The sequence below is a fragment of the Triplophysa dalaica genome, chromosome 5 (genome assembly GCF_015846415.1).
Source record: "Triplophysa dalaica isolate WHDGS20190420 chromosome 5, ASM1584641v1, whole genome shotgun sequence".
Classification (NCBI taxonomy): Eukaryota; Metazoa; Chordata; class Actinopteri; order Cypriniformes; family Nemacheilidae; genus Triplophysa; species Triplophysa dalaica.
In genome coordinates, this window is record NC_079546.1 from 20,305,478 (window position 1) to 20,332,056 (window position 26,579).

The 26,579-nt window shown below is 40.3% G+C and overlaps 1 protein-coding gene across 1 annotated transcript; it reads right to left on the reverse strand.

Moving 5' to 3' along the window:
• Window positions 1-5,580: 5,580 nt before the first annotated feature.
• LOC130420414 (macrophage mannose receptor 1-like) lies at window positions 5,581-13,738 on the reverse strand. Its single transcript, XM_056747698.1, has 3 exons — window positions 13,702-13,738; window positions 13,265-13,618; window positions 5,581-5,951 (listed from the first exon to the last, which is right to left on the reverse strand). The coding sequence occupies exons 1-3, from the start codon at window positions 13,736-13,738 to the stop codon at window positions 5,581-5,583; spliced, it is 762 nt and encodes a 253-aa protein (XP_056603676.1).
• Between the last annotated feature and the right edge of the window lie 12,841 nt (window positions 13,739-26,579).

Sequence of the window (26,579 nt, forward strand, 5' to 3'; positions counted from 1 at the left end):
TTACACCGTGTCTACACCAGATGTGACGGAATATAGCGATACGGCAAAACCTACATGTTCTAGTTACGCATTTTTTTTATGTCGTGCTGAAATATAAAAATAAACCTAAAGACCACTTATGAAAACGTAAGCCACGAGGGTCTTAAAGCACATCCTGTTCCTGTTTTTAACACTACACAAACATTTGAACAATATACAACCAATAGACCATTTATAACCAAATCAAAATGTTTAACAAATATCTTCAAGATTTATTTATAGAATATTTATCAAGATTGTAAAATAAATAAAAATGAAACTGGACGTGCTTCTGGACCAGTATTTACATCTTACGAAGTGGTCTGAAGCACCAATACTAAATTCTTCCACAGATACTGACAGGCGATTATTTACAGTGATATCAGACGATACTGATTCTGAAGATTAATTTAATATTTCTTAAATTTGTTTTATTAATTCATATAATGACTATTAATATTGAACATTGAACTGGAGATGTTTCTTTAGATGTTTTATATACATAGAACAAATTCTTAGCATGTTCGTGTCCTCTTTTGAATGACAGGATATATATCGGCCCTGATCATCAGCTGTTTATAAACTATTAGCCGATAGTGTGAAAAAAAAACTTTCATAGGATATATTGTTCAATATAAAAATCAACATAAAAAATGACGAATTCATTAAATTAAACTGCTTAAACAGCGCCGGGAACATATATCATGTATATGCTCAGTTTCTCAATGTATTAGGGTTAAATGCCGCCACATCTGAAAGCCAGAGGGCGCTCTCGTGCAGAAACTCTAAATATGGGACATAGAAGAAGAACGATTTACGAGTTGCTCCAGGAAATGCCAATGGTCATATAGTTTGTGGCAATTTCACCCTTTATCACACACATGTACTCTGTTGATCAACTCCAGCTTCTGAAAGACTTCCAGAAAGAAGGCAAACTTCTCCTCTACCTCGATGCAACTGGAACTGTTGTGGCCAAACCTAAAGACTGCAAAAGTGTACTGTATTATGCACTTTGCTGTCCAGTTATATCCACTTCAGAAACATTAGTTGTTGCTGTAGCAGAGATGCTCTCTTCTGACCAGAGCACACCTACAATACAGCACTGGCTTACTTGTCTGTCACGTGATTATTGTAAAATGTTCAGACAGCACCTTCATCCTCAAAAGGTTGAGACAGACTCGTTCACTGTTGTGCACATATGTGCAGCACACATGATAAAAATACTGTGCTGTATGGTGTCTAAAGTAAAATGTGGAAAGCCAACAAAGGACCTCTTCCTTTACTCCATGGCACTGCTGCAGAATACCTCAACACTGGATGAGATAAAAGCTCTTCTAACCGACATTGGAACAGTTTTTACTGAGGCCACACATACAAACTGCCAGGAGAGTATAAATAACCTGAAGACTGCAATTGAAAATCAGTCTTTTATTGCCGACGTGGAAACTGAAATAACACCAACAGAAGAAGCAGACCTTACAGACACAACCCCGAAAACAATCAGGCATGACTCCCCTTTTGTGAGATGCTTTGAAGATGTACTCTCAGGTACAACAAGAAAGAGACAGACAAGAAAGGCATTTGGAGCTCCCCCCAATCCTTACTTTTGCCCTGGTTTGATCGACATAGTCAGTCCATACCTGAAAACTCTGCCACTTTGGACCGGAATTATGTTAAACCAGTTAGGTCAAACAAGAGACAGCAACAGTGCAGCAGAGAACTGGTTCCGCACCACGAATACAATAGTGTTGAAAAACCAACTACACAGACGTCCTGGAGACTTTATCCAAAAATTTGCCAGAGTGTACCGAAGAAGAAGGAACTGACAGAAATTGATCAACCATTAAGTCAGGAGGAGGAATGGAGGGAAAAAGGCATAAAAATTGAAATCCAAATACTTAAACTCCTCAAAGGCTCAGAAAGCCACAAAGGGATCTTTCACATCTCCTCCATGGGCTGGTCATGGACAGCTGGGACAACAGTCCATTACATTGACTAACACCTGCACAGTAGACAACCTACTGTACATTCTGTACCTGGCAATGAAGACGAGACCATTCATTCTCGCAGAGGTAGAACAAATAAAAACAAAAGACAGTTGGATGAGCACATTGTTGGAGGTGTTTCGTCACTTCTTGGTCGGACAGTGGTCTCAGGGCAAGATCTCCTGGTTACAAACGTTGATCATTTCAAAGGAAAACGCCGCTGGAATGCTTTCGGAACCGAACATGACTTTGTGATTTCCAGACTCAACTACATTCATTCCAGTGAAAGAATGTCTGTATGGCACAATAAAAAATGCCCTTCCCCTAAAATCCAAAACGCTTGCTGGAATGTTGCCATATTGTAAGTAAAACTTTTTTTGATTTTATTAAGATTTGGATTTTGTAATCAATATCATTAGAGATGTAATCAAAAGCATATGTTATTGCCTTGTCTTAAAAAAAAAAATTTTTAAAACAGTTGTGAAGACTTTTTTTAGACCTACAGTAGTCCATGGACATCAGGGTTGATTACAGTCGTTCATTTCTGTGCAGACAAAAGCACAGGTGCATGACAATTCGATTTCATCAATGGGCAGAACAAATAGAGGGTAGTGCAAATACTGCAAGAAAATACACTTTTATCAAAAACTATTTTAAGAAAGACTATATAGAATAGAACTTATATCCTTATATATGAAACCGACTCTACTCACAAACCTTTAGAGGCTGAAGCCAATGACTGATAGCATCTGTCACCGGTTCCAGTAGGACCAGTTACATATGAAATGTTGGCTATTAAATTGTTATATTTATCAATTGTGTTGTGCACAGAAATAGAAAGGCATGTCCGGGTAGAAGGACTTACACATCCAGGAAGTTCATTCATGGAGTACCTTGTTTTGTGATCATTGCTGTTGATGCTCCAGTGTCTACTAATGTTCTCCCAGAAATCCATCCATCAAATCTACCTTCGTCAGTGGAACTCTTTAATGAAAGGCAAGACATTACTTTTTTTATTATGAAATCCAATAAACAGCAATACTTCGACTCTACATTTGTAGATTATCAGTATGGTAAAATGCCAAATTAAACATTAGTAACTAAATTAACTAATATGTCCAAATAATGTTAAATTATAGTATAAAGTTCATTTTTTTTAATTATTGGACTATTTATTTCATTTTTTTATATAGCATAATGTAACTACATTCCTGTGTTCACAATCAGATACCAACATGTCGCTGTGACGTACCATCTTGAGTCAAAAATCATTTCATTTCATTGCCTCACTGGAGAACATTTTAATTTTTATGACGGGATGAATGAACTGCTTCACTCAGGCTATGGGGACCGTCAGGCATCTGGCAACATTTTCAGGAGTGTATTCTCAAAAAAGTGTACTGTGGGTCATGTTGTACTTGTAAAGGTAAGTAAACACTTTGCTGAAAGCATGTAACACTACACATTTATTGGGTAATCTTCATGGATGCACATAAATATATATACTTTATATTTAGTATCATGTTTATTGCTTTATCAGGGGGTAGTTAGAGAGATAGATAATACCTTTACACAATAACAGTAATTAACATGATAAATTCATTTTCATTTGTAATTGCTCTTTAGATTGCAACAAAAGAGAAGCCTGTAGTGGAAGTAGAATCAGCTGAAATAACTATCAGTGACGATGACACACCTCCATGCATTCTGACTTCTTTACAATGTTACACGTGCTGTCTTCTCATGCTTAACATGGTCCACTTGTCAAAAAACGAGTTGGGCGTATTACGTTGTATTTCTGTGCTCAATACACTCCCCCAGCGATCGTACGGTTTCTGAAAGCTTTTTTCAAACATATAAAACTGATTCCTAACTATTTTTTTTAGTCCATTATTGGACAATTCTCCCTGATGACTGAAGCTCCAGCGGTGACAGAGGTTTCACTGGAAAGTCAAAACACCGGTGAGTGTGATTTAAACGTGTGTGTTTGACTGACATGTGTTTTGCGTGTCGTCTTACCGGTGAAGTTTTCAGATGACAGATAGATCCAGGTGAGGGCCGGAATAAAGAGCAGCGCGACAGAGGCAGCCAGGAACTTCCTGCGGCCACGGCACATTCCCAGCATCCTCTGCTGCCAGAGGGGGTCTGTTCAGAGACGTCTAGGTGGGCATCAGCTGTTTGGCTGGGGGATGCATGGCACACTCCTTAAAAACAAAGAACAAACAAAAACATAGCAACAAAATAAATAAAAATACAAATATTGTGCAATCTAACAATACTTTACAATAATATCCTCTATACCAGGTGTTCTTAAAGTTTATATTCAAATGTCTGAATTCTGAATTCTTGTCAATGTCAAAGGTCCGGTACAATTATTATTACAAAACTTGCTTTTAATAAACATTTAAAACAACTTTAAATAAATTGAAATAAAACAAATCAACTCTATATGAAGAGTTTATTTGAAGAAACAGATAACAGATAAAGTTTAATTTTTGATCATGTTTTTATTGTGTTGTATTTTATATTATCACCTAATCAAAAGAACTCAAATACAGTTTCATTGATATTATACATTGTTTTTGAACATCTTGTGTATAAGTTATTTTTTTCATCATAGGCTAAGGTGGGTCTGGATCCATATTGGAGTCCCGACTTTGGGAAGAGCTGCTCTATACTGTATTAAGAAAACCACAGATGACAGCAGTCACATTTCCATTATTAACTTAAAGAGACATGAAATATTGTCTGTGAGATTCTTAAATGCAATTAAAGTAAAAAAAAATCTAAATTCAGTGTTTTCAAAACTTTTATCAAAACGACTTTACCAATTTTATTTGAAAGAAGAACAAATGTACCACCTATTACATTCTAGAGTGAATAAACGGTTTAAATGAAACAAATAGGAAAGCTAAAACCTCTATGAGAGAATTGTTGTAAAGCAGTTAAAGAACAAACTAAAATAAATTCATTAACACAGGTCACATGTTGACAGCTCAACCAATAAGAAGTCAAAAATGTTCGTAAAAAATATTCCATGGCTTTAGGATACATATCTTAATTTTGTCCTTTTCAATTATTTCTTTAAATACACTTTGATAAAACAGATATAATATTGGAATCTATATTTTTTTAACTTTCATAAAGATGATTCAAACAAACAAATGTAAACTATACGGAGCTACATATTCACCATGTCCTCGTCTATTAATAATTAATATCACTACTTATTGCTAAGTATTTTGCTCAAATTATTCCAAAAGTGTGTTTTTATTTATTACCCATAGTCAGCAATGTGACTCTGTAAATCTTTACATTTTATTTGGAATGTTGCTATAATTTCACAATCAAACACAAGTTATAAAACATGCATACATATAAATCTATATATAACATCTCTTTATAAATCTTATATACACATTTAAATCTTAAAGATATTAGTTTAACATTTTGGTTTATTAGTTATAAATGTTCTGTTTGTTGTGTTAAAAAACTGAGACTGGAAGTTCTTCTGGACCAGCGTTGTTTACATCATCTGAAGTGATCTACATCACAGAAAGTGACAGACACACATGATTTAATTTTCTTTATTTCTGGTGCAGATGAAGTTGAGTTCTTGAGATCGAGGAAGGCTGATCCACTTATGATCTCCTCCAGACTGAACCGCTCCAGCTCTGTGTTCACCGCTGCAGTCATTCAGTTGAATCTGAACCCCTGGAGCCCAATTCTGATAGCAGACGACCTCTCCTCGAACCCAGATCCAGAGATTCATGAGACAGTAATAGTGTAACCCCAGCCACACCTCAGCAGTCCAGGCCTGATGAAGAACTTCAGTCACCATGAGCTGAATCTTCTCTGAATCAACTGAAACCAGATCCACATGATTCTCTCTGCAGTATCTCACAGCTTCAGTCCAGCTCAGATTCTCCTGGATCAATATCAGCTCATCTGAACACACAATAAACACAAACAACTGAACATGAGAACAAAACACAAACACTGAGACTGAACTGAGATCAGTTTCATCATGAAGAAACTTCTGTCGTCAAACACACACATTGACTTTTATTAACTCACCTTCATGACACATAAAAGTGTAAGAGACACTACAAGATAGATCATGCCATTTCCCCTCATTATTCATATTGGTCACTGTACAAGCATCAGTACCAGAATTTTTAGGTTGACCAGAGTCCCAGTATCTGAAGGCGGAGTCAGTGTTATCTGACCACTCCCACAAGCCTCTGAACAGACCAATCCAGACAGATGTTTGAGGATCATTAATGATGTTGTGGATCAGTTGATTGTCAGTCTGGTTCCTCACACTGGTCAGATCAGTATGATACTGTCTGCAGAAACTCTGAGCTTCTCTCCATGTTGCATTAGAAGTATAAATGATGTATGATTTACTGCTGTCTGTTGAAAAAAATTAAGATTCAAGTCTCATGACTTTCATTCATTCTCATTACACTTACAGTTCAGATGTCAATCTACAAAAACATATTTCTTCTAAACGTCTTGATAAATGCTTAACTTGTTCAGGTTCCAGAACAAAAAACAAATATGAAAGTGGAGGAATGATGTCACAGGTTACAAACAGTGATGAAAATGTCTCGGGTTACTTGGCTGTAACCCTGTTCCCTGAAAAAGCAGGAGCGAGATGCTGCGTTTCAAACGCTATGGGAGAACAGTCTTTGTTCGACCGGCTTTGAAGCACGTGTGTCAAACACGCCCAAAATTATTTTGGCTTTAAATAACCTCGGCAGGTGACGTGGCTAATTACATCCGCACCTGCCGGTTATAAATACGTGTGAATTCGGACGCGTCATCAGGTTCCAACTTTGTCTGAAAGGACGTCCGGGCACGCCTATAGTGCGGAATTGAGGCGCAGCATCTCGTTCCCGGTTTTTCAGGGAACAGGGTTACAGCCAAGTAACCCGAGACGTTCCCTATTTAAAGCTACACTCGATGCTGCGTTTCAAACGCTATGGGAACGAGAATACCAACGGCAACGTACTGGAAGTGTCTGGACCCCCCAAGGTTGTGTGACGTGTGTGCACAATCCGAGAGGAGGCCTCAAGCACGACTCTGGGATGTAGACTCGAGGACACGTGAGCCGGGAGTGGCATGGACATCCAGACTATAAAAACGAACAAATGTGTGCGGAGAGGACCAGCCCGCCGCATCACACACTTGCTGCAAGGGGACACCTCTTGCTAAGGCCATAGACGATGAAACCCCCTTGTGGAATAAGCTCTGACTCCTAGAGGTGAAGCTTGACTGCGCGCCTCATAGGCCAGAGCAATAGCATCCCTCAACCAATGTGATTTTGTTTTTTTGGTTGCAGCCGTTGCAGACGCAAGTCTGAAGAGCATGTACTGGACACAGTAGGTGTAATCGTTCCTGCTCCAGCGTTGTGAACGGCGGAGGGCAAGAGGCCTTTAAGAATAACCGGATGCACAGTGGTGAACGGAACTTTAGGCAAATAACTCGGGTGAGGATGCAGTATAGCTTTGACCATCCCAGGTGCAAAATTTAAACAGAACGGCGAGGTTGAAAGCGCCTGCAAATCTCCGATTCTCTTAAGAGAGGTGATTGCCATTAGAAAATACATTTTAAAGGTCAGAAGAGGTGCTGACTCCATAGGTTCGAAGGGGGCGCTAACTTGACCCTCGAGCACTGTCGCTAAGTCCCATGGAAGGACTGTCCCTCTAGAAGGAGGCATCAGCCGCCTCGGTCCACAAATAAAGCGGGTGACTAAAGGGTGCTCCCCACAGAAACCCCCTCAATCAGGGCGTGGCAGGCCGAAATGGCGGCCACATAAACCTTGAGTACCGGGGCTTGTCCCTGAGGACAGTTTATCTTGCAGAAAATGCAGCACTTAAACGATCTGGCAGTAATTGGGTCTGCATGGTGTGCCATGCACCATCTGTCAACATCGCTCCATGTTAGGGCATAGCTCCTTCTAGTGGAGGGAGGCCAAGCAATTAGAATAGTCTCCGCTACATAAGGCGGAAGCTCGACATCTCTCAGCTGGTGCCCTTAAGTAGCCAGGCATGGAGGTTCGAGAGCTCAGTATAGGGATGAAACACTGTCCCCTTCGCCTGAGACAATAGATCTCTCCTGACTGGGATCGCCCATGGCGAGTCGTCGAGGAGGGATACTAGGTCTGAGAACCAGATTCTGGTTGGCCAATGGGGAGCCGTCAATAAGAGGCGCGAGCCCTGTTGACAGACCTTTGCCAGGACTCCAGGGAGCAGAGCTATCAGAGGAAATGTGTAAAGACGAAGTCTGGGCCACGTATTAGCCATCACGTCCAGACCCAGGGGAGCTGGATGAGTCAGAGAAGTAGAGGGGACATTGTGCCGTCTCCTGCTTAGCAAAGAGGTCCATATCCGCTTCATAAAATCTTTCCAGATATGTTTGACTTTTTCAGGGTGGAGTTTCCATTCCCCATTTATCACAGCTTGTCTGGACAGCAAGTCTGCTCCCTCATTCCTATGCCCCGGGATGTAAATTGCTCTGAGGGACAAGAATTTGACCTCTTCTCAGGGCAGGATTTGCTGGGCCAGTTTGTTCAGGTGGCAATACCGCAACCTGCCCTGTTGATTTATGTACGAGACTACTGAAGGGTTGTCCCCCCGCACTAGGACATGGTAGCCTCGTAACTACCAGAGGATGTATTTAAGGGCCAGAAGTACAGCCATCATTTCCAGGCAATTGATGTGCCAATCGAGAAGATGACCTCTCCAGATCCCTTGGGCTGGACAGTCATTTAAGACCACACCCCAACCCATAAGGGATGGGTCTGTCGTTAGCACCTTGCGACGACTACACGGACCGAGAGTGGGACCTAAAGTCAGAAACCGAGGCCTGTACCACATAGTAAGGGTGAGAAGCCCCTGGCACATCACCCTTGTCTGCCTCTGGGGGTTGGCCCTTGAATAAAACCCCCTGGCTTTGAGCCACAACTGAAACGGTCTCTTGTTCAGGCATCCCAGAGGTATCACCGTGGAAGCCGCCACCATGAGACCTAAAACTCTTTGAAAGTGGTCGAATCCCATATTATCCCTAAATACATTGTATTTTCCGTGAGAACACTCTTTATGGCGTTGAGTCTTAACCCGAGAGCTTTGAGATGAGATCGGATGACATCCCGATGTCGAAGCGCTAACTCGCAAGACTAGGCAAAAATTCACCCAGTCGTCTATGTATTTCAATTGCAGATACCCTGGAGTCGCAGGGTGCATTTTGTGTATGTGCGGGATGACAAGGCAAGGCCAAATGGAAGAACCCGATACTGGTAAGCTTCGCCCCCGAAAGCGAACCTCAGGAATTTCCTGTGTTGTGGCAGGATCTATTTATGAAAGTATGCATCTTTCAGATCGTTCATCACGAACCAGTCGTGGGACTGAATGTAAGACATAATCATCTTGATCCCCCATCCCTTTTGGGAACTAAAATATACCGGCTTTAGTAGCCTAATTCTTTGTCTGGTAGGGGAACACGTTCTATGGCCCCTTTAACAAGCATAGCATGTAATTCTTGTGCCAACACATTTGCTCTCTCCGGTTGCGTGGACGTGAAGACCACGCCGTTCGCGGAAGGCGATATGCAAATTTTATCCTGCAGGCCTGGTCTACAGTTCTTTCATCGCATGGAGAGATACCTGGCAGTAGTTTCCACGCTGCCAGGTTTTCTCTGAAAGGCGTATCAATTTTGGCACTTCTCGTTGGGGGGGTATACCAGATGTATGGCGTCCTGAAATATGGTAGAAGTCAACCGAACATCTAGCATTCTTTTTGAGCCCGCTATCCCCGAAACGCCCAGTGACGGCGGAGATTGCAAAGCGGCCCTTTGAGGGTACCGAATGGGAGCCTCCAATTTCTCTTGGAATTTTATGCACCCCACCTCGGGGGGGACACACCCCCACAGTCCCGTGCACACATTTTAGGATCTCTTGTTAGAAGAGATGAAGCGCCTCAGGTCTGGTCCTCCCGAGGCAGCCTGAGGGCACGGTGGGCCACTCCCCTGCCTCTGCGAGGGGGGGCTCGACTCGCCACACTCTCCCTGAGGACCTCACGCCTCAGGTAGACTGTGTGCCCGGTCGGGACTGGGGAACCGGTCCGGAGTGGGTGGCAGACACTCCAGACGCTTGAGCACAGCGAGGTAGATATTTGACAAATGCATCCTCGTGACGTCTCGCCTCCCGGAACCTGGTGACAACGGTATTAACCGCATCTCCAAACAGTCCGGAAGGCGAGATCGGGGCATCAAGGAGGAAGGCTCTGTCCCTGTCCTTGATGCCCGTGAGGTTCAACCACAGGTGTCTCTCAACAGTAACCAAAGCAGCCATGGAACGGCCGATAGCACGGGCCGTTTGCGTGGTTGCACGGGGAGACAAATCTGTGGCGCGGCGTAGGTCTGAAAACCCTGCTTCGTCAATCACCCCGCCAGTGCTGACATCATCCAGTAGGTCAACCTGGTATGCCTGCAAAACCGCCATGGTGTGCAGTGCAGCACCAGCCTGACCCGCTGCCTGAAAAGCCTTTCTCACCAGCGCAGATGTTACTCTGCAAGGCTTGGTGGGAAGAGAAGGCTTTTTCAGGGACGACGATGTCCCAGGGGAGAGATAGCTAGCCAGCGTCTCTTCCACCCTGGGCATCGGCGTGTATCCCCGTGGCCTCGCGCCAACGATGGTCGAATAAATCGTCGTTGATGGCACGAAAACACGGGAGGAGTGAGCCATGAGCGAGACAGTTCGCCGTGGAGATCCTCAAAGAAAGGGAGAGCCCGATTTTGGGGCTCATCCCTCCGGCCACCCGACAGATATCTGTCGTTGAGCTTTGAACCCTTGTGAGCCTCTTGTTCCTGCGGCCAGTCGAGTTTGAGCCTGTCGACTGCCTTGGTTACCGCCCCGAGTAGATCCTCAACCGCTTTAATATCACGAGAGGAACGCCTCGTGGCGGATCTATCTAACCCCGCAGAAACAAGAGAAACCTCATCCTCCGCCGGCTCAGAAGAAGTGCCGGGCACGCTTCAAAAGCGGAGGCGAGGAAGTCGCGGTTCAGTGAATTTACGGGAGAAGCAGACGGATCCGTCTCCCGCACCTCAGCAAAAACAAACTGCGAATCACAGGGTTAGGAAGAGGTGGCTCTGTCTCGTTTAAAAAAGGCGAGCCGAGCACGCAGAACTCTGAACCCAAAACCATCACAGAGTTCACACTTTCCCTCAAGTCCCTTGGCGGCATGGTCAGCCCCCAAGCATTCAAAGCAAAACTCATGCTTATCGAAATCGGAGAGCATCCTCTCACAGGGAGAAACAAATCTCCGATCCGAGTCAGTCATGGTTTTATTTTATTTTGCCTTATTTTTACACTAGACTAAGTAACTCAGAGAGTGCTTGGTCACTAGTGTAAGAATCTTGGTAAAATCTCTTTTATAATAAAGGTTTTGAAAACAACAAAGAGGGAGACTTCTCCCTCACAACACAAGCACACCTTGAAGTCCTTGAAGACAAAAGAACCTGATGACGCGTCCGCATTCACGCGTATTTATAATCGGCAGGTGTGGGTGTAATTAGCCATGTCACCTGCCGAGGTTATTTAAAGCCAAAATAATTATTGCCGTGTTTGACACACGTGCTTCACAACCGGTCGAACAAAGACTGTTCTCCCATAGCATTTGAAACGCAGCATCGAGTGTAGCTTTTGATAGGGAACAGCACACTACTTCCAGTGTATCATCAACACAAAATGACTCCATTTACAATAAAACAAACAATCACAGCTAACCAACAAACACATTAATATGATAGAACAAGAGTCAAGAAGTCCACTGTGTTTTATTAGCATATTTGATTGTGTATTTATATGACATGAATCTGTGTTGCTACAGTCTTTTTTTCCTGTTCCTGTTCACTTCTTCAGTGGACTCTGATCATGAACAGCAGGTGTCATCACTAAAGATCAATTATCACTTGTAAAGTGAACTCAATTGATTCATTAATTGCAAGAATAAATTAACATTTCACACCAGAAAGACTCTTCTTCAGTGTGAATTTGTACACCCATAGTGATGGATTCATATATACACCAGGGTGTACATTTTTACACCACGGACTTTGCTGTGAAACACTAAACACGATGAGGGTTTTTCTTCTTATTGTTCATGTTTTCTTCAGTGATTGTGAATGACTCAATCTTCACTTCATTATCTCATTGACTGAATCTGATTTGACTTATTCACTCGTTCATGTGTTCAATAGGGAGACGTCTAAATGATTCTGTGTGGGGAGACCCGAGGACTTGAGTTAAAACCCCAGACTTAAACTTAGACTACACTTAAAAGTCTAGTTTCATAAACTTAGAAGAGGTCAGTTTAGTCCCCAGTAGTATTAAAATAATACACCTACAGGTTCACTACTAGGAGACTGTTACTTATATACTTACTAAATAAATAAATAACACTTAAAATACACTTAAACTTTACTCTTGTGTAGTGTTTTATAAGGTCTGGTGTCAGTTGGGTGTAAAACTCACTTGGTGGTGCTTCAACACACTCATAAGACACATTCAGGTATTTGTGAGTTCCAGGACAAGGATCAGTGAAAACTGCATTGTTCACAACCATAGAACAATTAGTTTCTCCATCACATCTGTGATAATAAATACAAAAAACAGCAAAAATATATAAAGATGATGTGATAATATCTGATAACTCTTTAATAATGTTTCTGTTCTCACCGAGTGGCCACCGTTAGAGATGTGTTCAGACTGCACTGAACATTTGTGAGCTGGTTATCTGGTCTTCCAGTAGAGCAGGTCTGTCGGTCTGTACGCCCATAATTGGCTGAAAGGACTTTAATAGTTCCCTGATCTGTTGATAAAAGTAACATTACAGACAATTGTGTTTGACAAATCTTTATTTTCTCATCATGTTATGTGGCCTTTAAATCAGTGAACATGTAAATGATGAAACTCAGAGAACTCACCACAGCTGAGAAGGAAAGTCTGTGATTGACAGATAATGAAATCCTTTGAAACACCTGAAGTCAGAGATGAGAAGTGAATCAGATGTAATGATGCTACTGTGTTACATTGACTGTCTTTGTGTATTTGTTTAAATCAGAAGTGTCCAATCCTGTAGAGTTCAGCTCCAACCTGTTCATCTGACCCACATGTGTTCTGTTTCTTAACTGTGATGTTTATTATTGTTGTCTTATGATCATGTTTTGTGAAGTGAAGGTTTGCTGTCACTCACCATTGTAGCAGATGAATCCCAGCTTATCAGTACACTTCTGCTGATGCCATGTTCCATTTCTCATAAAAGCACAATTATTTGTATCATTTGATGGTTCAGTTTCCCAGTTCAGATATTTCACAGGATCACCCAGAGACCACTTCCATTTATACACATCTGTTCTCTTCAGTCCAATCCAGACAAACTCCAGATTGTTATTCACAATCTTCTTCAGCTCGTTCATGTCATTGATGTTGTTGACTGTGGCCAGATCTGTGTATTTCTCTCTGCAGTATCTCTGAGCTTCAGTCCAGTTCTTCTCAATGTTTATATAGTGATAGCGGCGCTGAATGCCTTCAGATAATGAACAGAGAGCTGAAAGAGAGAGTTTGAGTCTTTATTAGACATACATAATCGATTCACATAAATCAAACATAAAACCAGAAACAAAAACTCACCAATGACAAGAAGACTGAAATATAGAGTCTGAGCCATTTCTGAGGAAGAAACACATTGAAAACATTAAATGTAAAAAATTTGGTAACCAAATTAAATAAATAATAAAAGAATTCACAGAATGTTACTTGTTTAAGGTATAATTAAAGATGTATGAAATAAATGTGATATGAAAGGTTGTTATACTGTGTCTGTTATGCTATATAAATATGTGAAAAAAAAGAGTTAAAACGATCACAATGTTTATAAAACAAAGTCATATCAAAAGGATAATATTAATAGAAATGAGAATGTAAATAGCTCTTACTTTTCATCTCTTGTGTGTTTCTCTCCTGAATCTGCTGCTGTTTCTCTCTCTCTCTCTGTGTTTATATGTCATTATATTACATCTGATCTTCAGCACCTCACATCATTTGGGTTTTTCTCTAGGAAGACTTATTTTCATATTTTACATCCTGCTTATTTGTATATTTTCCACCTGTTGGTATAATAAACAGAACTGAAATGAGGATAAATGAGGTGTCTGTTTTCATCTTGTTTGCATAGTGTCACATACGAGTCACGAGTCAGTAAAACACAGTGAATAAAATATATTAGGAGGCTGGTGTGATGTGGTTCTTCAATACATATATTTAAAACACTTATAATTCACTTGAAATAAAATAATTTCTCTAAACATCTTTTATGACCTACAGGTGTAATACAGGTTCACAGGATCATGAGAGAAGTGAGCTGTCTCTTTAAGGGAATGTATGTCAGAAATAAAGTGAAAGTGGTCTATAATATGTGAAGGTGAAGTTTGCTTTTTGTTGGTTGTCATCATTGTTGAGTCTTTGTGTGTCCGGGTTCAGATGTTAAAAATATTTGAGGCTTAAAAATAACTAAACCAAGCACTGATCATAATAAGGGTAATGTGTTTTTATATTAATGATTGCAAACACAAAAGTAATATTGATTCAATGGTTCTCATCTGCTCTCTTGTGGTGGTTGTCACGTGTGATGAATATGTAAATATCATTTTCTAGTGAAATTCTGTTTAAACAACAGACAGAAAACACAAATGAGAAAAGATAACATCAGATGTTGACGTCAATGTGGAAAGTTTCAAAACACACGTTTCCTAGAACCTGAAAAGATGACAAATATCAATATCCACAGCAACATCTTCACTATTTCATCATGTACATTTTGTGCATTTCTCACTGACGTCATGTAAAGCTCAGAGAAAGAGATTCCAGTTGAAGAGATTTTGAGTTTGTACAGTATCTCAAACACTCTTTCTGTTATCTGCAGATCTGAGCTCAGCTACTACTGGAGGTTCTTGCAGCAACATTAAAGATGAGTTTATCTAAAGTGTTGTGCTCATAAAGTTCATAATATATTGGTGAATAAACACTGTAAACCTCTGAATTAAAAATGTTCTCCTATCAAAGGAGATGATGCGACTTGATCAAAGAATGTTTAGTGTAGAGTGTATTATATTGTGTACACTCATAGGTGCTCGATGTGAGTCCTTTTTCCCATCAAATGTCTTCTTCCTCTCTGGAGATGAGCGCTACCCATGAACATTTTGTCATCATTTGCTCACCCTCCAGTTCTTACAAACCATATACATTTATTTGTTGAGCTGAACATGAAGATATTTGAATGACAGTTTGTAACTAAGCTGTTTTGGGTCACCATTGACTCTCATTGACAAGGTAAGTTTATCTATATAGCATATTTCAGACACAATGATAACTCAAACTGCATTACATAAAAACAATTAAAATTAAAGCTGCAAGCAGCCTTTAAGCGGGTTTCGAGTATTTATGCCATTCAATGGAGCAGTGCATCCACGAACAGTGTAAGGGGTCAGACCCCAACGAACCCACGACGGATCAAAGTCCCACACACACAGAAAAGTGATAGAAATTATCAGTATTAGCTCACAGAAGCGTTGCATGATTACACACTCATGACTAGCTGTTTTCTCTCGATAAAACAACAAAATAATCTAATTCAAAGTTGGTTGGTGTCAGGTAATGGTGTCATAAAATACTGCCTGCAGGCATAGCCTTTGTCCCCTAGCAGGATTCCATCATAGTCACCTGTATAATAGAAACATGCAGTTCTGTTGGGCCCAAGATTAGTAATCTATTTAGTTTGTAAAGTCTATTTGACTTGCCACGTTTAAATAATGTGCATAACTCTCTAGGATACTTGGGTCGTGCACAGAGCCTGGCCATTTCGCTACCACATTGATACTATGATATATAGTCACACACCATCTAAGAGATTTGTTTTATAATTGAATACATTCCCTTGAATAATTATCAAACTAAATGTTATGAATCTCACCTTCACATTTATACTGTGAACCCCATTTTGGGCCACAAAATCCCCTTCATTGTGACCTGGGGGTGCCTTGATGGCAATGTGTGTGCAGTCTATGGCACCAATCACATTAGGGAAGCCGGGAGACAATCGCGTCATATTAACTGGCATGGTCATTTTTTAATCTCTATTGATAAATTATAATGTGCCTGCAATAGAGAATTTTTAAATTGCTTGAAAATCATAGAACTAGTTAGCAAAAGTCAGTTTTAAACCCCATCACCGATAACTCGTGAACCTTTTGTTTGACATCAATGCATCAAGAGGCAAAGTTGTTCAGAATGAAGAGGAGGACTATCGAATGATATCATTAGTTTGTGTAAATGTCAAATGTCATATGATACACAATTGTTTAAAAATGAGATGCATGTCAACATACTGTTTTAGCGCCACCTAGTGTCCAAATGCCACCTTCTTTTGTAGATGACCTCGGAGTGATGGTCTACACATATCATCAGAGCCCCATGATAATATGTTAAGCTGTTCTGGATTTATGGCCATTTTAATGTGATAGGATCCGCCCATTTTAAGTTTTGGCATCCCTAAGCAATGGTGAAAGGAAATTTCAACTTTTTTTCAATGATTATTTACATTCACACTCCACAGAAGTCATCTGCATTGGTTTGGTTCCGATCGGTTGAAAAACCAGGAACTAGTTCGCGAAAGTAGGTTTTTGACATCATCAGCGATAACTCACGAACCGTTTGATCGACAGAAGAGTATCCAGAGGCAAAGTTGTTCAGAATGAGAAGAGCAATCTTATGATACCAATAGTTTCTGTATATGTCAAATGTCACGTGATACAGAATTGTTTATGCACTCCAAAAGCGCTATTTCGCCCCCCGGTGGCCAAATGAGTTCACATTTCTTACAGACCTTAAAGACCGTGAGACGAATAAGCCCAGCGAGTGTCGTTTTGATCTGCCTCCGTTTACCCGGTCTAATGAGTGCTCAAACTTCACTGGCCGATGGCAGACGTGTTTTTTGAGAAACGCCAAAGTCCTTTTATATAGTCAAGGTTCATGACACAAAGACACACCATACCAAATAATATGTCGATCGGGCAAACGGTTGCGTAGTTATAGCCCTTTTCGAGTTCTTTGCTATTATAGCGCCACCTAGTGGCCAAACGCCGCAATTTTTTTATTGTGACCCTGGACTGAGGGTCTACACATGTGGTCTAAGTCCCGTGAAGATATCTCAAACCGTTCTCTAGGTATAGCCATTTTAATGAAATAGGCTACTTCCGGGTTTGACGTTTTGATGCCCCCTAGCGACCCTGAATCGAAATTTCTACTTTTTTTCAATGAATATTTACATTCACACTCTACAGAATTTATCAGCGTTGGTTTGGTTCAGATCGGGCAAAAATCCAGGGACTAGTTCATTTTTTATTTTTTTCATAAAATGCAAATTAGCGGAAAAATTTGCATACCGGAAATGAAATCGGAGATATACGTTTTTTAAGTTTTGAGCCAATGATTACACTGATATAAGACACTTGGGTGTGCGACAAACGGTTTAGGAGTAACGAGCCCAAACGCGTTCAGCATCGCTGTAGCGCCACCTATGGGCCGATATGGCTGGGTCACTGTATCTGAGTAGCCTGCACAGATACAACCAACTGACCAAGCCTCAAGTTTCTACGACTTACGGTTTGGGCTGGGCGACCGGTTTTAAGGCGGAAAAATAATAATAATTAAAGCTGCAAGCAGCCTTTAAGCGGGTTTCGAGAATTTGCGCCATTCAATGCAGTTATGCATCCACGAACAGGCTAAGGGGTCAAACCCCAACGAACCCACGATGGATCAAAGTCCCACACACAGAAAAATTATAGAAATGATCAGTATCACCTCAAAGTAGCGTTGCATGATTACACACTCATGACTAGCTGTTTTCCCTTAATAAAAACAACAAAATAAACTTATTCAAAGTTGGTTGGTGTCAGGTAATGGTGTCATAAAATACTGCCTGCAGGTGTAGCCTTTGTCCCCTAGCAGGATTCCATCATAGTCACCTGTATAATAGAAAAATGCAGTTCTGTTAGGCCCAAAAAGGCCCAAAATTAGTAATCCAGTTAGTTTGTAAAGTCTATTTGACTTGTCACGTCCAAATAATGTGCATAACTCTCTGAAGATACTTGAGTCGTGCACAGAGCCTGGCCATTTCCTACCACATTTATAATGTGGAACATAGTCACACACCATCTAAGAGATGTGTTGTATAATTGAATACATTCCCTTGAATAATTATCAAACTAAATGTTATGAATGTTTACTGGCATGGTCATTTCATAATCTTTATGATCAATTATAATGTACCTGCAATAGAGAATTTAGAAATTGCTTAAAAAAATCAAAGAACTAGTTAGCAAAAGTCAGTTTTAAACACCATCACCGATAACTCGTGAACCGTTTGTGTGACATCAATGAATCAAGAGGCAAAGTTGTTCAGAATGAAGAGGAGGACTATTAAATGATATCATTAGTTTGTGTAAGTGTCAAATGTCATGTGATACACAATTGTTTAAGATATGAGATACACGTCAATTTTGCCATTTTTACTGTTTTAGCGCCACCTAGTGTCCAAACGCTACCTCCTTTTTTTACGTGACCTCGGAGTGATGGTCTACACATATCAACTGAGCCCCATGATGATATGTTAAGCCCTTCTGGATTTATGGCCATTTTAATGTGATAGGATCTGCCCATTTTAAGTTTTGGCGTCCCTAAGCAACGGTGAAAAGAAATTTCAACTTTTTTTCAATGATTATTTACATTCACACTCCACAGAAGTCATCTGCATTGGTTTGGTTCCGATCGGTTGAAAAACCAGGAACTAGTTCGCGAAAGTAGGTTTTTGACATCATCAGCGATAACTCACGAACCGTTTGATCGACAGAAGCATGTCCAGAGGCAAAGTTGTTCAGAATGAGAAGAGCAATCTTATGATACCAATAGTTTCTGTATATGTCAAATGTCACGTGATACAGAATTGTTTATGCACTCCAAAAGCGCTATTTCGCCCCCCGGTGGCCAAATGAGTTCACATTTCTTACAGACCTTAAAGACCGTGTGACGAATAAGCCCAGCGAGTGTCGTTTTGATCGGCCTCCGTTTACCCGGTATAATGAGTGCTCACATTTAATTGACCGATGGCAGACTTGTTTTTTGAGATACGCCAAAGTCCTTTTATACAGTCAAGGTTCATGACACAAAGACACACCATACCAAATAATTAGTCGATTGGGCAAACGGTTGCTTAGTTATAGCCCTTTTCGAGTTCTTTGCTATTATAGCGCCACCTAGTGGCCAAACACCGAGTTTTTTTTATTGTGACCCCAGACTGAGGGTCTACACATATGGTCTAAGCCCCGTGAAGATATCTCAAACCGTTCTCTAGGTATAGCCATTTTAATGAAATAGGCTACTTCCGGGTTTGACGTTTTGATGCCCCCTAGCGACCCTGAATCGAAATTTCAACTTTTTTTCAATGAATATTTACATTCACACTCCACAGAATTTATCAGCGTTGGTTTGGTTCCGATCGGGCAAAAATCCAGGGACTAGTTCATTTTTTTTTTTTTTCCTAAAATGCAAATTAGCGGGAAAATTTCCATACCGGAAATGAAATCGGGGATATACGTTTTTTAGGTTTTGAGCCAATGATTACAATGATATAAAACACTTGGGTGTGCGACAAACGGTTTAGGAGTAACGAGCGTTAACGTGCGCAAACATGCTTTTCATCGCTGTAGCGCCACCTATGGGCCGATTTGGCTGGGTCACTGTATCTGAGTAGCCTGCACAGATACAACCAAATGACCAAGTGTCGAGTTTCTACGACTTACGGTTTGGGCTGGGCGACCGGTTTTATGGCGGAAAAATAATAATAATTAAAGCTGCAAGCAGCCTTTAAGCGGGTTTCGAGAATTTGCGCCATTCAATGCAGTTATGCATCCACGAACAGGCTAAGGGGTCAAACCCCAATGAACCCACGATGGATCAAAGTCCCACACACAGAAAAATTATAGAAATGATCAGTATCACCTCAAAGTAGCGTTGCATGATTATACACTCATGACTAGCTGTTTTCCCTTAATAAAAACAACAAAATAAACTTATTCAAAGTTGGTTGGTGTCAGGTAATGGTGTCATAAAATACTGCCTGCAGGTGTAGCCTTTGTCCCCTAGCAGGATTCCATCATAGTCACCTGTATAATAGAAAAGTGCAGTTCTGTTAGGCCCAAAAAGGCCCAAAATTAGTAATCCAGTTAGTTTGTAAAGTCTATTTGACTTGTCACGTCCAAATAATGTGCATAACTCTCTGAAGATACTTGAGTCGTGCACAGAGCCTGGCCATTTCGCTACCACATTTATAATGTGGAACATAGTCACACACCATCTAAGAGATTTGTTGTATAATTGAATACATTCCCTTGAATAATTATCAAACTAAATGTTATGAATGTTTACTGGCATGGTCATTTCATAATCTTTATGATCAATTATAATGTACCTGCAATAGAGAATTTTGAAATTGCTTAAAAAAAATCAAAGAACTAGTTAGCAAAAGTCAGTTTTAAACACCATCACCGATAACTCGTGAACCGTTTGTGTGACATCAATGAATCAAGAGGCAAAGTTGTTCAGAATGAAGAGGAGGACTATTAAATGATATCATTAGTTTGTGTAAGTGTCAAATGTCATGTGATACACAATTGTTTAAGATATGAGATACACGTCAATTTTACTGTTTTAGCGCCACCTAGTGTCCAAACGCTACCTTCTTTTGTACGTGACCTTGGAGTGATGGTCTACACATATGTTCCGAGCCGCATGATGATATGTTAAGCCATTCTGGATTTATGGCCATTTTAATGTGATAGGATCCGCCCATTTTAAGTTTTGGCATCCCTAAGCAATGGTGAAAGGAAATTTCAACTTTTTTTCAATGATTATTTACATTCACACTCCACAGATGTCATCTGCATTGGTTTGGTTCCGATTGGTTGAAAAACCAAGGACTAGTTCGCGAAAGTAGGTTTTGACATCATCAGCGATAACTCAAAAACCGTTTGATTGACAGAAGCGTGTCAAGAAGCAAAGTTGTTCAGAATGAGAAGAGCTATCATATGATACCAATAGTTTCTGTATATGTCAAATGTCACGTGATACACAGTTGTTTATGCACTCCAAAAGCGTTATTTCGCCCCCCGGTGGCCGAATAAGTTCACGTTTCTTATAGACCTTCAGGACCATGAGTCGAACAAGTCCAGCAAGTGTCGTTTCGATCGGCCTCAGTTAACCCGGTCTAATGAGTGCTCAAACTTCGTTGACCGTTGGCAGACATGATTTTTGAGAAACGCCAAAGTCCTTTTATACAGTCAAGGTTCATGACACAAAGACACACCATAACAAATAATTAGTCGATCGGGCAAACGGTTGCTTAGTTATAGCCCTTTTCGAGTTCTTTGCTATTATAGCGCCACCTAGTGGCCAAACACCGAGTTTTTTTTATTGTGACCCCGGACTGAGGGTCGACACATATGGTCTAAGCCCCGTGAAGATATCTCAAACCGTTCTCTAGGTATAGCCATTTTAATGAAATAGGCTACTTCCGGGTTTGACGTTTTGATGCCCCCTAGCGACCCTGAATCGAAATTTCAACTTTTTTTCAATGAATATTTACATTCACACTCCACAGAATTTATCAGCGTTGGTTTGGTTCCGATCGGGCAAAAATCCAGGGACTAGTTCATTTTTTTTTTTTTTTCTAAAATGCAAATTAGCGGGAAAATTTGCATACCGGAAATGAAATCGGGGATATACGTTTTTTAGGTTTTGAGCCAATGATTACAATGATATAAAACACTTGGGTGTGCGACAAACGGTTTAGGAGTAACGAGCACAAACGCGTTACGCATCGCTGTAGCGCCACCTATGGGCCGATTTGGCTGGGTCACTGTATCTGAGTAACCTGCACAGATACAACCAACTGACCAAGCCTCAAGTTTCTACGATTTACGGTTTGGGCTGGGCGACCGGTTTTAAGGCGGAAAAATAATAATAATAAGAATAAATATAGCTGCAAGCAGCAATCATCGGGTTCGAGCAGTCCAAGGCGTCTAAGGGGTCGACTAGGCTCGGGAATCGCACCATTACAATCCACGACGGATGTCAGTCTCCCACACCAAGAAAAATGACGGAACAATGACAGCCATGAGACTGGTTGAGTATCAATTTGGGTTTACATGCAATTAAACTGGTGTACGTAATAAACGTTTGTTATGTACATAAATACAGCATCTTACAACCAGCCAGACATGTGCTATATTTATAAATGTATAAATAAGGACCAATGTTTAATGTTTAATACATTTAATTTTTATCACTGTCGTATTGTGAGACAGATTTCATTCCACACACATGCACAGTCTCAATCACACACGACACACAGAAGTATAAAGTACATTCACACTCTTATGAAACAGAGAGAAATTATATCCATAAATACACACACATACACACACAGAACATGTAATACATACGCACGTATGCACACATAATATAATATACAATAAGCCGCTACAGTGAAACAATATGCATTGTGATCTGTTGACTATAAAAAAGCCATTGAAATGAATGATATTTCGTCTTTTTGAGTGTTATGAAGGCATGCATCTTCCGATGACCTTCACATTTTGCATGCTTGTTTAGTGTCATAAAAGTATAATAATCCTTAATGACAAGTCAGTTGGATTATTCATTAAGGAGGAGTGAGCTTTCAGGTGTACTTTTGAGGTTAATATAATAAAAGTACATCTTTAACATCTTTAACATCATCACCAATAACTTGCCAACTGTTTGATTGACATCAATGGATCAAGAGGCAAAGTTGTTCAGAATGAGGAGAACTATCATATGATTATATTAGTTTGTGTAAATGACAAAATGTCACGTGATACACAATTGTTTAAACAATGAAATACGCATCAATTTTGCCATTTTTATCGTTATAGCGCCACCTAGTGTCCAAATGCCACGTTCTTTTGTAGTTGACCTCGGAGTGATGGTCTACACATATGTTCCGAGGCCCATGATGATATGTTAAACCATTCTGGATTAATAGGCATTCTAATTTGATAGGCTCCGCCCATTTTTTTATTTTGGCGCCCCTATTCAACCAGGAAAGAAAATTTCAACTTTTTTTGGATAACTATTTACCTTCACACTCCACACAAGTCATCTACATTGGTTTGGGTCTGATCGGTTGAAAAACCCACGACTAGTTCGCGAAAGTAGTTTTTTGACATCATCAGCGATAACTCACGAAGCGTTTGATCGACAGAAATGGTTCCAGAGGCAAAGTTGCTCAGAATAAGAAAAGCTATCATATGATACCATTAGTTTGGGTATATGTCAAATGTCACGTGATACACAGTTGTTCATGCACTCCAAAAGCGTTATTACGCCCCCCGGTGGCCGAATAAGTTCATGTTTCTTACAGACCTTAAGGACCATGAGACGAATAAGCCCAGCGAGTGTCGTTTTGATCGGTCTCCGTTAACCCGGTGTAATGAGTGCTCAAAATTCATCGACCAATGGCGAACATGTTTTTTGAGATACGCCAATGTCCTTTTAGTTATTCATGTAGCATGAGACAAAGACCCACCATACCAAATATCAAGTCATTCGGGCAAAGGATTGCGTAGTTATAGCCATTTTCTAGCTCATTCAAATTATAGCGCCACCTAGTGGCCAAACGCCGCAGTTTTTTTATTGTGACCCCGGACTGAGGGTCTACACATGTGTTCCAAGCCCCATGAAGATATCTCAAATGGTTTACGAGTTATGGCCGTTTTAGCTAAATATTCCACTTCCGGTTTGGACGTTTTAGCGCCACCTAGCGGCCGTGAGTGGAAAATTCAACTTTTTTTTGATAACTATTTACATTCACACTCAACAGAATTCATCAGCGTTGGTTTGGTTTCGATCGGGCAAAAATCCAGGGACTAGTTCATTTTCTTTATTGATGCATAAAATGCAAATTAGCGAAAAAATTTGCATACCGGAAATGAAATCGGAGATATACGTTTTTTAAGTTTTGACCCAGTGATTACACTGATATAAGACACTTGGGTGTGCGACAAACGGTTTAGGAGTATCGGGGGCAAACGCGCTTTTTATCGTTGTAGCGCCACCTATGGGCCGATTTGGCTGGCTCCGTGTATTTGAGTAGCGACAAGGACTACTACCATCTGACCGAGTCTCAGCTCTGTCGGCTTTACGGTTTGGGCTGCAGCATCAGTTTTAGGGCAGAATAATAATAAGAATAATAATAAAACCAACAAATACAATAGGTTTCTAGCCCTTCGGGCTCGAACCCTAAAAATCCTTACAAAAACAATAGGTTTTCAGCACTTCGTGCTCGAAACCCTAATTAAAGCTGCAAGCAGCATTTAGCGGGTTCGAGCAGTCTAAGGCCTCTATTGGCCTTGCCATTGTCAACTAGGCTCAGGAATGGCACCGTAACAAATCCACAACGAATGACACTCTTCCACACCAAGAAATATGACAGAAACGGTCGGTAACTTTTAATACAGACCATGCATGCTTACACTCGTATGCAAAAACGGGCGTAAACCGATAATACCTAAGGGACGAGTGCAATGAACCAATTCTCATGTCTCTACGATGATTTGTTGCAGAGATATAGATCTTGCTAAACGGTTGCTAAGCTAACCTGTTCGGTTGCCATGGGTGTGGAATAGCACCTGTCAATTAATAACACATCAAACCACAAGTCAAACGAACCAAGCCCCGTGTCTTTATAATATTCTACTGCAGAGATGTAGGTCTGGCTAGACGATTGCAAAAAATAATCTGTTTGGTTGCTAAGGGCGTGGCTTGGCAGCTGTCAATTGATAAAGAATGAAGCCATTAGCAAAACAAAGCAACTCCTGTGTCTCTAAAACATTCTATTGCACATATATAGGTCTTTTTTTTAATACAATGCACATTCTTCAAAATAGCTTATTTTGTGTTCTGAAGAATTGATAAAAAAAATACGACCAATTTAAATAGATAATTGATTCACATTCATGGTCTGCAACAATATTCCAGAAGACCTTGCCATTTAAGTGATGCTTATTTGGTTGAGTCTGGTGACTCTGAAGGCCATTGGAGTACAGTGAGCTCATTGTCATGTTCAAGAAACCAGTTTGAGATCATTTGAGCTTTCTGACATGGTCGATTTTTTTTACTGCTGGAAGTAGCCATCAAAACATGGACATGGTTGGCAACAATCCTCAGGTGGTATGTGTTATCTAATATATCCCATACCATATATCCGATTGTTTCTCCATTTTGATGCTCGGTTTGAACTTCAGCAAGTGTGTTTACCACGTCTAGAAGCCAAAATGGATTGAGTTTATGCTATGTGACTGGCTGATTAGCAATTTGACTAGCAAATGATGTATTTATTAAAGACAAGTTTAAAATAGTAATTTTAAATGCATGATATTTCACCTTTTTGACTGTTGTGAAGGCATGCCTCTTCCGATAAGAATCACATGTTGCATGCTTGTTTTGTGTCATAATATGTATAATAGTACTTAATGGCAAGTCAGTTGGATTAATTATTAAGGAGTGGTGACCTTCACCACACTCGTTTCACGCTAATATAATAAAGGAACCTGTTATGGTCACAAAAAAAAAACTCAACATGTTTTTGATGATTATTGACCTAGAGAGTCCAGAGAAATGTACTGTGGTGGAAATTTTGTAATTGCTTGAAAATCCTTGAACAAGTTTGCAAAAGTAGGTTTTATACATCATCACCAATAACTCACAAACCATTTGATAGACATCAATGGTTCAAGAGGCAAAGTTGTTATGAATGAGGAGATCTATCGTTTGATATCAATAGTTTGTGTATTAGTCAAATGTCACATGACACAAAGTTGTCCAGGCCTCCAAAATACATGTACATTTTGACTTTTTTAATGTTTTAGCGCCACCTAGTATCCAAACGCCACCTTCCTTTGTATGTGACCTTGGAGTGATGGTCTACACATATCATCTGAGCCCCATGATGATATGTTAAGCCGTTCTGGATTTATGGCCATTTTAATGTGATAGGCTCAGACCATTTTAAGTTTTGGCGTCCCTAAGCAGCGGTGAAAGAAAAATTTCAACTTTTTTTCAATGATTATTTACATTCACACTCCACAGAAGTCATCTGCATTGGTTTGGTTCCGATCGGTTGAAAAACCAGGAACTAGTTCGCGAAAGTAGGTTTTTGACATCATCAGCGATAACTCACGAACCGTTTGATCGATAGAAGTTGTTCCAGAGGCAAAGTTGCTCAGAATGAAGAGTACTATCATATTATAACCATAGTTTGGGTAAATGTCAAATATCACGTGATACACAGTTGTGCATGCACTCCAAAAGCGCTATTACGCCCCCCGGTGGCCGAATAAGTTCATGTTTCTTACACA

Bases quoted from the DNA above. Each gene is read 5' to 3' on its own strand.
- LOC130420414 (XM_056747698.1), bottom strand. From the start codon at position 13,738: ATGGCTCAGACTCTATATTTCAGTCTTCTTGTCATTG. The intron at 13,619-13,701 runs GTGAGTTTTTGT...TCTCTCTTTCAG, and splicing joins TTTCAGTCTTCTTGTCATTG to CTCTCTGTTCATTATCTGAA. The intron at 5,952-13,264 runs GTGAGTGACAGC...TTGTGTGTTCAG, and splicing joins GGGATTCATCTGCTACAATG to ATGAGCTGATATTGATCCAG.